We start from the raw sequence: 12,870 nt of genomic DNA on the forward strand, positions 1-12,870 counted from the left end.
TTCCCAATCCTCATGTTATCTAAAATTGGATTGAAGACCATCTTTATGCTTTTTACTTGAAAGTGCCAGATATTTTCGTGCTGCTCTATAAATAATTCGGTAGGAGCTGAAGTAGCAGGGAATGTGACATGAGGCTTAGCTCTAGAATCTCTTTTCACTGGCAAGGATAAACTTTAGAACATAAGACACCCCATCAAATCAATTGCCCATCCAACTAAGGGGAAATAAACATAGCACATTAATTAAAAAAATACTTCTGGATATATGCCGAGCGCCTTTCTCCCCCCCCCCCCTTTCCCGGCACGTTATAGAGACTAGGAGAGAGCTTTTCCTTGTCAGAGGGGTGACTCCAAGGCAGGTATCTCTCTTTTTTAGAAATCAGCCATAGATTAACCATTACTGGCCTTAATGTTGCACTGTGTGCCCATCTCTGAGTTCATCATCCAGCTCCCAGTGTTCTTATCGCATCCATTAGGTGATAACCTCTGGCGGAGTGACTTATCATGACCAGCCATGGCACAAAGAATGCTTCCTATGTACCGGATGTGAGCAGCAGCTTGCAGGGCAACGGTTCATTTCCAAAGACGAACATCCTTACTGCCTCGAGTGCTTCAGCAGGTGTTATGCAAAGAAGTGCGTTGCCTGCACCAAGCCCATTACAGGTGACTGTTGACTCCCCAGCTACTGATAGATGGCCTATATTTTGACAGACATGGTACAAGTAAACCTGCTTCAGCCTGTATTGGCATTTGCGTTCTTTACCTCAGCTTTGATGATGTCCCTTTGTGGACTGAGCCCTAAAAATATTTATGATCAACTGGTGAGCAGTGCTTTTACTGTAAGGTGTTGTATTTCAGGGATAGGCAGCATGCGGCCCTCACTGTTCTGGTGCACTGCACCGCCTCCCGCCAGGGGCGACAAAAGCATCACTGGGTTGCCGCCGAAAATCAATGGCAAAGTGCTAAGAAAGCCTAAAGCATCCAAATCACACTTGTTTTCAATAGGGATGGCCGTGAATTTCTCCACGAATCTCGAGGAGGCCGAATGCCAACGCATTCGGCCCCCCAAAATTGTTGGTGAAATTCTCCGCCCCCCCCCCACGGGATGGGACTTACCTCCCTCGAATGTCCCTCTCGGCGGCGGGTCCCGGCGGTGTTTCGGTGGCGTTTCGGCGGGGGCAGGGGCGGCGGCCGGTCTTCAAACCGGCTGCCGCCGCCGCCATTACAAAATAAAGTAAAAAAACCCAAACACCTGTGATAGGCTACGTAACGATTAACGTAGCCTATCACGGCTAGATTTCCAAAGTCAGCCGTGATAGGCTACGTTAATAGTTACGTAGCCTATCATGGGTGACTTTGAAAAAAAAAAAACCGCGTACGCAAATGGCGGCACCCATGGGCGCCGCCATTTGCGTCCCTTATTTGGTCCCGGCTAGTCTACGTAAAGATTTACGTAGACTACGGCGAAAATAAGGGCAACACTATTTGCGTTGCCCTTATTTTTGCCATAGTCTACGTAAATCTTTACGTAAACTACCGGGACCAAATAAGGAACGCAAATGGTGGTGCCCATGGGCGCTGCCATTTGCGTACGTGCTTTTTTTTTTTTTCAAAGTCAACCATGATAGGCTACGTAACGATTAACATAGCCTGTCACGGCTGACTTTGGAAATCTAGCCGTGATAGGCTGCTTAAATCGTTACGTAGCCTATCACGGGTGTTTTGTTTTTTTCCCCACTTTTTATTTCACGGCCGGGGAGACGGGGCGCTTCTCCCCGGCCTGAATTTCGGCTGGGCGAGGCAGGGCGGGGCGCCTCCCCCCCCGGCCTGAACTTCGGGGGGAGAACCGAAGCGCCTCCCCACCACCGCGAAGCAAGCTGCGGGACCAGGTAAGTCCCTTTCGTACATCACTAGTTTTCAGTGCCCCACAGAGTGTGGCAAAAATGCCCCCTGGACCCCCGATATATATGTAAACATATAGCCCACCGCTTCTATGTATGATCACAAGTAAGCAGCACTATTTCCACAGTTACGTTACAAAGGTATAACGAGATTCAGTTAAAACTGAACGCTATGGGAAAAAAGCAGCTGTTAAATGCTTTAACAGCCAAAATGGCAGTTCCATATCTAGTTCCTGTCTTCGTTACATCCAGTGCAATTTATCTGACATCACAATATTCTGCGTTTACCTGCCCCATCAACGGCAACCAATGATTGAGTGCTAGAGTGAAAATATACCAGACATTGTGACATGGTTCAGGCAGGAAGAAGATATGCAGCTGCATGTATTTTAGAACATGAGAAGCGTCATGCTTGATCAAACTAATGGTCAAAGGGCAGCATCCTGTTTCTCACAGTGGCCTTGGGAAGCCCATAAGCAGGATATGAGTGCAATAGCACCCTCCTGTTACCCAACTACTGGTATCCTGGAGGCATCTAGCCATCATGACTAGTAGCCATCGATAGTCTTATCTCCCATGAATCTGCCTAATCCCCTTTCAAAGCCATCTAAGTTGGTGACCATCACATCCTAAGGAAAGGAATTCCACAGTTTAACTACATGCTGTGTGAGAAAGTACTTCTTTTTCCTGTCCTGAATCTGCCACCATTCAGCTTCATTGGATGACCTCAAGTTCTAGTACTATGAGAAAAGGAGAAACACATCTCTATCCTCTTTCTCTACACTAGGGGTGGGCAACTTGTGGCCCTCCAGATGTTTTGGCCTACAATTCTTCTTATCCCTCACCATTGACTATGCTGGCAAGGGATGATGGGAGTTGTAGGCCAAAACATCTGGAGGGCCACAAGCTGCCCAGCCCTGCTCTATACCATGCATAATTTTACACAGCTCTGTCATGTCCCCCTTTTACTCACCCTTTTCCTAAACGAAATAGCCCCAAACATAATAACCTTTCCTCATATGAGAGTTGCTCCAGCCCCCTGATCATTTGGGTTGCCATTTCCTTCAACTGCTTGTGTAATCTAGTTCTGGCTACAGCTTCTGCCCAGCATGTGACACAGAGCAAGACACTGGGTAGCCCCTCCCCCTGATGACTTTCTAGCTTCAGTGCTGTAGCTCAAGCAGCACTTTTGCTATAGCTCTCAACACAGATATCATTTTGTGTAACGAGCTACTTACACTGCGTTGACCAATCTGGGAGCAATCCTATGGCCACTAGTCAGCAGCTGGATGGCCATAGGATATGTGGTTTTCCAAGAACTGGCCTAGGAGGCCGCGCTCTGAGGTTGGTTCCTGGAGCACTGACCTTCCCCCCTTTCCGCACTGCCTCGCAGGCAGCGTGGAACAGCCCCACGTGCCATGCTCGGAAGAAGAGCGAGCAGCGGCCAAAACGGGGCGTTCCGGGGGACGTTCCGGGGTGGGGAAGGCGGAAATGCCGGTATGACACATCCTATGTGTCAGCTGGCAGCCTCCTCCCCCACTCCGCCTTCCCGCAGCAAGACAGCCGAAATCGGCTGTCTAACCCCAAATGCAGGGCAGGAGAAGCATGGAGGGAACGATCCCCTCCGTGCTTCTCCTGCGCTGCATTGGATAGGCAGTCACCTTCGAGTTCGGAGGCGGCTGCTTATCCCCATAAGACTGTGCCCCAAAGAAATTAATTTTTAGAATGGAAATTATTTACTTATTTTGATAATCTTTTACTTCAAAGACACACCAAGTAAGTAACCTGCAAAAGTATTCTTATCAAAGTAAACACTCTTAATAAAGAAAGCAATGCTATTGTCTTTTTAAATACAAATCAAAAGAGCATTCTAAATATTACATTCTATTTCTGTTCTTATATATTGGTTCCATATGCAATAGAATTACCTAGGCAATGTGGTATTTACACCTCCAGCAAAGAGGCATTCATAGTCAAGCAAGTTCTTATTTTAGCTTTTTAACAGATGAGTGTTACATTATTTTTAGCACAATATATGCCTCACATGTAGCTAGAATGCTAGAAGAGCTTTAAAGACTGTAGTCTAAAATGATGTTTTACTGAATATTCAGAACATTGTCAATTTGTCTTTGGCGAATGAATCTGTGAGACAACAGAAAGAACAAACGAAATAACAATAATAAAAATTCTTCCAGAGAAACAGAACTTATTCGGTGGCTCCTTTAATTAAAAATGTACCCATCACCGTCATGAAACTAATCCTGATCCAGCTCCACGACCAAGACAAAAGACCACTGTAAGTGGAAAACCCAGAATCCAACCCTCATGGTTTGGGAACAAGGGTGGAATCTACTGCCAGTGTCATGGGGTTGGATCCAGACTTCGTTACACTTAGAGTTCATCCACTGAAATCAGTGGGGCAAGTTAGTCACCTAACCTAAGTAACCTAAGTCTCATTGATTTCAACATGACTACATGTGGATCAAACCCATATTGTACAACTATGCTTATTAAGACATGGAATAGTGCCAATAAGATGGGTGTGGCTTTTGGTAAGGCTCATAGCAGCATGGGGGGGATTTTCATTGGGATCATGGCTGGGGAGGGAGGGAAAGGTTAAACCTTCATTCCTCACAGACTACGCTCCCAATGAAAATCAGCCCCTACATCTGCTTTAAAAAATAAATAAATGATGATGTACTTTCTAATGACACATTTAACATCATGTCTAATTTGGCTTTCAGACTTAAGTGAGGATGTTTGTGAGGATAAAGGGAGGGAAAACCCATGTATGTCATCCTGGGCTCCTTGGAGGAAGGATGGGATCCAAATATAATAATACCACCAACATACTCTCCATGACAAGTTAGCTATGTATATGTCCACCCTTTAAAATTACAGTTGTCAAGTTGTCCCAAAGCTGCTCTTCTTGATATACACCAGGAGTGGGGAAGGGGTGGCCCTCCAGATGTTGCTGAACTGCAACTCCCATCATTCCTCAGTATTAGCTATGTTGGCTGGGACCAATGGCAGTTGCACTCCAACAACATCTGGAGGGCCACACCTTCCCCACCCCGATATACATCAAAGTGTGCTTCAATGCTAGAACAGTACAACTGCAAAATGAAGGTAATCAATTACAGGCCTACGAGAATCAAAATAACTTACAAAATGTAGAACTGTCCGAAGCAAACCAAACTGTAAATAAGTCATCCCCCTTTCCCAGTTGTCTCTGTCTCTCTGTCTCTCTCTCTCTCTCTCTCACTGTCACTCACTCACTCACTCACACACCCTGGAGAAGCACAACTAACAGCAGCTGGAATATTTTAAGGTAGAGTTTAAACACTTCCTGTGCATGTGATCTGTGGAACCTGAAGTTCCACCAGGAAGTCCTGTAGTGCTCCGGCTTGATGGGGTGGAAATCTATGTGTCCTCTCTCGGATAAAAGATATGTGTGGAAGGTATTTTGTATGCACGATGGTAGAGACATTTAGCTTTACTTTTGTTGATGTTCAGTTGTTCAGTCGTGTCCGACTCTTCGTGACTCCGTGGACCATAGCACGCCAGGCCTTCCTGAACTGCGCTCTCTCCCGGAGCGTGCTCAAGTCCATATTCATTGCATTGGTGATGCTATCTAGCCATCTCATCCTCTGCTGTCCCCTTCTCCTTTTGCCTTCAATCTTTCCCAGCATCAGGGTCTTTTCCAGGGAGTTTTCGCTTCGCATTAGGTGGCCAAAATATTTGAGCTTCATCTTCAGTATCTGTCCTTCCAATGAGCAGTCAGGGTTGATTTCCTTTAGGATTGACTGATTTGACTCCTCTTACGAGTCTTCTCCAGCACCACAGTTCGAAAGCATCGATTCTTCTGCGCTCAGCCTTCCTTAAAGTCCAGCTCTCACAGCCATACATTGCTACTGGGAAAACCATAGCTTTGATTAGACGGACCTTTGTCGGCAAGGTGATGTCTCTGCTTCTTACTATGCTGTCTAGGTTTGCCATAGCTTTCCTCCCAAGGAGCAAGAGTCTTTTAATTTCATGGCTGCAGTCACCATCTGCAGTGATCTTGGAGCCCAAGAAAATACAATCTGTCACTGCTGCCATTTCTTCCCCTTCTATATGCCAGGAAGTGATGGGGCCAGATGCCATGATCTTCGTTTTTTTAATGTGGAGTTTCAAACCAGCTTTTGCACTCTCCTCTTTCACCCTCAACAAGAGGCTCTTGAGATCCTCTTCGCTTTCTGCCATTAGGGTGGTATCGTCTGCATATCTGAGGTTGTTGATAATTCTCCCAGCAATCTTAATTCCGACCTGTGATCCATCCAACCTGGCATTTCTCATGATGTACTCTGCATATAAATTAAATAAGCAGGGCGACAATATACAGCTTTGTCGTAATCCTTTCCCAATTTTGAACCAGTCGGTTGTTCCATGTCCGGTTCTGACTGTTGCTTCTTGACCCTCATACAGGTTTCTCAGGAGACAGGTAAGGTGGTCTGGTACTCCCATCTCTTTAAGAATTTGCCACAGTTTGGTGTGATGCACACAATCAAAGGCTTTAGCGTAGTCAATGAAGCAGAAATAGACGTTTTTCTAGAATTCTCTTGCTTTCTCCATGATCCAGCGAATGTTGGTGATTTGATCTCTAGTTCCTCTGCCACTTCGAAACCCAGCTTGTACTTCCGGTAGTTCTCAGTTCAGATACTGCTGCAGCCTAGCTTGTAGGATTTTGAGCATCACCTTGCTGGCATGTGAAATGAGCGCAATAGTACGGTAGTTTGAACACTCTTTGGCATTGCCCTTCTTTGGAATTGGAATGTAAACTGACCTTTTCCAGTCTTGTGGCCATTGTTGAGTGTTCCAAATTTGTTGGCATATTGAGTGCAGCACTTTAACAGCATCATCTTTTAGGATCTTAAATAGCTCAGCTGGAATACTGTCATCTCTGCTAGCTTTGTTGTTAGTAATGCTTCCTAAGGCACACTTGACTTCACTGTCTAGAATGTCCGGCTCAAGTTCAGTGACCGCACTATCATGGCTATCAGGGACATTCAGATCTTTCCTGTATAGTTCTTCTGTGTATTCTTTCCACCTCTTCTTAATCTCATCTGCTTCTCTTAGGTCCCTGCCTTCTTTGTGTTTTATCATGCCCGTCTTTGCACAAAACGTTCCCTTGAGATCTCTGATTTTCTTGAAGAGATCTCTACTCTTTCCCATTCTATGGTTTTCTTCGATTTCTTTGCATTTTTCATTTAAGTAGGCCTTCTTGTCTCTCCTTGCTATTCTCTGGAAATCTGCATTCAGTTGGGTATATCTTCCCCTTTCTCCCTTGCTTTTTGCTTCCCTTCTTTCCTCAGCTACTTGTAAAGCCTCATCAGACAGCCACTTTGCTTTCTTGCATTTCTTTTTCCTTGGGATGGATTTGGTTGCTGCCTCCTGAACAATGTTACAGACCTCCGTCCATAGTTCCTCAGGCACTCTGTCTATCATGTCTAGTCCCTTAAATCTATTCCTCACTTCCATTGTATATTCATCAGGGATATGATTTAGGTCATACCTGAATGGTTTAGTGGTTTTCCCTACATTCTTCAATTTAAGCTGAAATTTTGCAATAAGAAGCTGGAGCCACAGTCAGCTCCAGGTCTTGTTTTGACTGACTGTATAGAGCTTCTCCATCTTTGGCTGCCAAGGACATAATCAATCTGATTTCGATATTGACCATCTGGTGATGTCCATGTGTAGAGTCACCTCTTGTGCTGTTGGAAAAGAGTGTTTGCTATGATCAGCGTGTTCTCTTGGCAAAACTCTATTTGCCTTTGTCCTGCTTTATTTTGTACACCAAGGCCATGCTTGCCTGTTATCCCGGTGATTTCTTGACTTCCTACTTTAGCATTCCAATCCCCTATGATGAAGAGGACATCTTTTTTTGGTGTTAGTTCTAGAAGGTGTTGTAGGTCTTCATAGAACCGATCAATCTCAGATTCTTTGGCCTCAGTGGTTGGGGCATAGACTTGAATTACTGTGATGTTGAATGGTTTGCCTTGGATTCATACTGAGATCATTCTATCATTTTTGAGATTGTATCCCAGTACTGCTTTTCCCACCCTTTTGTTGACTATGAGTGCTACCCCATTTCTTCTAAGGGATTCTTGCCCACAGTAGTAGATATGATGGTCACCTGAATTAAATTCGCCCATGCTTGTCCATTTTAGTTCGCTAATTCCCAAGATGTCGATGTTCAATCTTGTCATCTCATGCTTGACCACCTCCAGCTTACCTTGATTCATTGATCTTACATTCCAGGTTCCTAAACAATATTGTTCTTTACAGCATTGGACTTTCTTTTCACCACCAGACACATCTACAGCTGAGTGTCCTTTTGGCTTTGGCCCAGCTGCTTCACTCTTTCTGGCACTACTTGCAAATTCTCTCTGCTCTTCCCCAGTAGTATATTGGATACTTTCCGACCTGAGGGGCTCATCTTCCGGCGTCATCTCTTTTAGCCTTGTGATACGTTCCATGGGGTTTTCTTGGCAAGAATACTGGAGTGGGTTGCCATTTCCTTCTCCAGTGGACCACATTTTGTCAGAACTCTCCACCATGACCTGTCCATCTTGGATGGCCCTGCATGGCATAGCTTATGGCTTCACTGAGTTACACAAGCCCCTTCGCCACAACAAGGCAGTGATCCATGAAGGGGAGCTTTACTCTACAGCCTTAATATTCCCAAAGTTTAAGAACAGAACTTGCCAGCTATAGAAAAGCTGCTTTAAATATTTGTGTTTAAATGGCTTATAATTAAAGGTTTGGCAAATATTCAGAGGCTATTTTAAAGGTACTTTAAGACCATTAACTGGACCCCTTAAAAATAAATTGAATTACCTTTTGCCCCAGTTATGAGAAATAAAGTTGCCAATTAATTACTAATCCTGCCATTCAGAGAAACAAACCAAGAAAAGAACTGGGAAATGCAATCAACTGTGATAATCTACTCTCTCTCTCTCTCTCTCTCTCTCTCACACACACACACACACACACACACACCACAGCAGACCCTGGTATTTTTAATATAGGCAAAGGTAATTTCAAGAAATTGGACACTGCGGGTCAAGTCCAACACAAGTTCTATGTAGAGGAAACCCATTGAAATGGGATTTGTCATGACTAACCTAAGTTCCATTCATTTCAATTGATCTACTCTAAGTAGGAACCCTACTGTTCCTCCGCTCCATAAAGACATGCTTTTTTAGGCTGGTCTACAATTAACTTCTATATTTTAGATGTACAACCCACTCTATCTAACATGTTCATGGTCAGTAACGGCAACTCCATGGGTTATAGTACATTGTTATTTAATTTCTAACTCACCTTTCAGTCCACAAGGACTGAAAGGTCCTCATAGCAGCTTACATAAAATAACAAATGTAATTGAACTGTCCAAGCCACTAAAACAATTCACTTAAAACATGCAACAACAACAACAAAGTCTCCCTGCATAGCTAAATTCTCCATACTACCTGGCAATATTATACAGTGTGTGGTATAGAATGCTGGGCTTGCACTAGGAGACCTCAAATCCCCACTCAGTCATGAAGCTTAACATGAGAAAGTTGGAGAGAGATTTTGACAGATTTTACCACGGATTCCATAAAACACACTCTTGACTCCCACAACACAGCTCCTTTAGGGAGGTTCATATCCCTTTCCAATCCCAAACGTCACCCTCTTTGGCAAAACCCCCTCCCCCAATTTTATGTACAAACCTTTTGGATGCTTCCCCAAGATTTTACTCTTTACCCCACCCCTTAAAATGTCATTTCAAACCACTCCAATTCATATGGGGAAACATATCCCTAACTCCACATTTTTAATTGTCCCTAGCTGCTGCTCCCATCTCTTCTGACTCGAGAGTTGGTGACTCTTCCTTCAAGACTAACAATCATAAATCAAATAAAACATGAGCGAGTAAAGGAACAAACCACAGAGAGAAAAAGAAAGAATATTGGCATTGGCACATATTCTCTCAAATGGCATGGAAACTCTCATTTTGGCTTATGCCCACAACTGCATCCATTATATGGTTTTTGGGCTGTGAGCATGTGCTAGTGAATATCTGGGAGAATGTATTCAGGAAGCGAAGTCTGGAAAATCATCTCCTTGACTCTGTTGCAGGTGTTCCAAATGCACAGGGAGTGCAAGGAACAGAGACAATCCATGGCTGCAAAGCAACATGTATGTGGATCTACATACTGTGTTAATACGAATGGGGCAGGCTTTGCACAAAAGAAAGCTATATGTGTGTAGTGGTGTTCCAATAGTACCATCGCTGACTTTGAGTAAATAGCTGCATCAGCATCTTGTGTCGTGGCTCATGTCAAACAAGTGTGATTTTCAATGGACTCTTCAATGAACCACACAAATGCATCAACTGCCTAACTTATTTCCAGTTTCCCCATTCGAAAAAAAAAAGCTCAGGATAACCAAAAAGTTTTATATAATGACAGAGCCCTTGGTGAACATGGTGCAAGGTTGGGTTGATAACATGGCAGGAATTGAGGGGTGAGGACATGCGATTTCGATTGTAGACTGAAGCCTAATGTTCATTCCATTCTTGGAACCTTTATCTCAAAAAAATTGAACAATCCATACCCATGAGACCCATAGGCTCAGCATGATTAAATCACATGCTTTGAAGCCAGAGGACAGAATACCAGCTACGGTAGAACAGTGATTTGTCTCAATAAAAGACCATTTCATTTGTTCATTCGTCTCAAGCACTGAAATTCAGGTAGGTTTTACAGGAGAAAAGAACTTTGCTTATTAGAGCATAAGCTCATTGCCTTTCTGATCCCACTTTTCATCTCCCGTCTTGTCTTTCTAGCTCTCGGTGGAGCCAAATTTATCTCGTTTGAGGATCGCCAGTGGCACAGCGACTGCTTCAAGTGTGGCAAATGTGCCAGCTCCCTGGTGGGAAAGGGCTTCCTTACCCAGCAAGATGAGATCCTCTGCTGCAAGTGTGGGACTGCAGTATAGCTCAAGAGGGCCGAAAGCAGGCCCATGACTTCCCCAGCATTTTAACCACATATGCAACTGCCTGATGGTCAGAAATCTGTCTAACAAGTATAATGTTTGTTTAGTCATACAAATCACTTTCTGACAGCATTTCTGTCACAGTGGTATTCATCCCTTGCATCCTGTATAACCACTTTAAAAAACAGGATTGTTGCTGGAAAACAGTTCCAAAGATATATTATCCTGAAAGAGTTTGCTTGTGTGTATGTGTGTGTAGGGTGTGAGTGTGGTGGTTTCCCTTGTAGTAGAGTGCACTCTACTGTTGGGAGTACAAGAATGTACAACAGTGTGCTTAAATACTAATAAAGAGAGCTTAGATGATTGCTCTGTTGAAGAAACACAAAATGGGACTTCTCCAACAGTACAGTCTTTACCACAGTATGGCAGCAGGTACACCCTTTCTATACCTATAAGAGAGCCATTGGAGGATGTTGGTGAAAAAGTGAAATAGCAGCACAGTGTGTGCTATGGTCCTGGAGCAAAAAAGAGGAGAGGATTATATTCTGCTGCTCCTACATATGTCTTTCTGTATTACATTCCAGAGCCAACCCACAAAAAAGTGCCAAACAAAGGGCTTCTTCACACCCAGCTTTTATCCTGCTAGTGAGATTGGTTACTCATAGAAGTTTACGGGTCCTTTAGATGAGGTCATCAACCTCCAAGGCATCTCCCACACTAAATGACCTTTATTGCTTTGTTTAAAAGATTGCAGATAATGAGGTGTCAAATTACAGCCTTTGAGTTCCGCTTGAGTTTCCTCATGAAAACAGACAAACCTGCAATAAAAGGAGCTAGACCACAGCACCATCTGGTGGCTGTTTAATGAAACACATGGAAGACTCAGATAAGGGGGGAAAGGAGGGGGGAAGGAAGCACATGTAAAGGGAATCCGCTGTGATCCTGCATTTAAAATGGAAGCAGAAAAGCCTGTTTTGAATGCAGGATTTTAGGCTGGTGTAGAGATGCTCTAAATGTGACTTGGGAGTTCTGTGGCTGTGGTTCCTGATCTTGTTTTCTTAAAAAGCAATTCCTGGTTTGGATCAGGAATACAGGGGGGATTTAACACTTTGCCCCCGCACTGATTCCCTAATACATATCACACACACGCACCCCACACACACTTAGCTACAAAGCCATATTTTGGCTGTATATATCCACCACTATTGCTAATAGCAGCTTTGGGTGCGACAGAAATTTTCATCAAGAAATTGGTGTACAGACAAGGGATTAAATCACTGCACTGTGGGGCTTTTCTAAATCAGCTTCCCTAGCCTGCTGCTGCTTTAGTCAGGGGGAGGAAGAAACACTGGGAGCTTTAATCATGCAGCATCTAGTTTGGCCTTGATAAGTGAGCCTCGTCTTAGGCTGAAATCCTATACTCCATTGTATGACCCGGCCGTGGGCTGCTAAGTTTGGAGGTGCTGAGACAATAATAAAGCAGATCCAGGTTTGCTTACAAGGAGCCTTTATTGAGTACTTACAGCACACAGGGGTACCCAATGGTTGGATCAGACAGCTTCTCTGAAACTAGAGCCATGGGGTAAAATGAGTTTTATACCATACATGTCAGCAGTGAGGCAGCATGACAGCAGCAAGCGTTAATTAGCATTCATCTGCAACTTTCCCAGCATAGACTAACAGTGCTTGTTCAGGAGGGAAACAATCAGAACTTTCCCAGCACAGCCACCTGTAACGCAGTATAAACATAGCCTTACTTCGCAGGGACATCCTAGGCCCTGATAAGATACTAGCCTTCATTAGCATGGAATGTGCTGAGGCCGCGCTATGGACCTTTGACTCATCTCACATGCTCAGAGGCCCAATAGCAAGGAAATTGCACTTATAATGAACCTAAGCAAAGCATTATGGATCTCTAAGCCCCTCTAAAACTACAGGTGACT

At 44.1% G+C, this 12,870-nt stretch overlaps 1 protein-coding gene across 5 annotated transcripts in view; it reads left to right on the forward strand.

The window, feature by feature from the left end:
- Positions 1-12,423, forward strand: part of FHL5 (four and a half LIM domains 5) — a 32,991-nt gene extending 20,568 nt beyond the window's left edge. For 2 of the 5 annotated variants that reach the window (XM_084827147.1, XM_084827144.1), the window contains 2 exons: positions 476-662; positions 10,779-11,769. In XM_084827147.1, the coding sequence (XP_084683273.1) occupies positions 476-662; positions 10,779-10,930 (339 nt within the window). In that variant the 3' untranslated portion in view covers positions 10,931-11,769. Of the gene's footprint in view, positions 1-475; positions 663-4,095; positions 4,197-10,778 lie in introns of all 5 variants that reach the window. The other 3 variants (XR_014786629.1, XR_014786628.1, XM_084827145.1) reach the window with 3 other exon arrangements.
- Positions 12,424-12,870: the final 447 nt, after the last annotated feature.

The sequence above is a fragment of the Heloderma suspectum genome, chromosome 1, assembly GCF_057233095.1.
Source record: "Heloderma suspectum isolate Gila_16-S chromosome 1, 16-S_ref, whole genome shotgun sequence".
Classification (NCBI taxonomy): Eukaryota; Metazoa; Chordata; class Lepidosauria; order Squamata; family Helodermatidae; genus Heloderma; species Heloderma suspectum.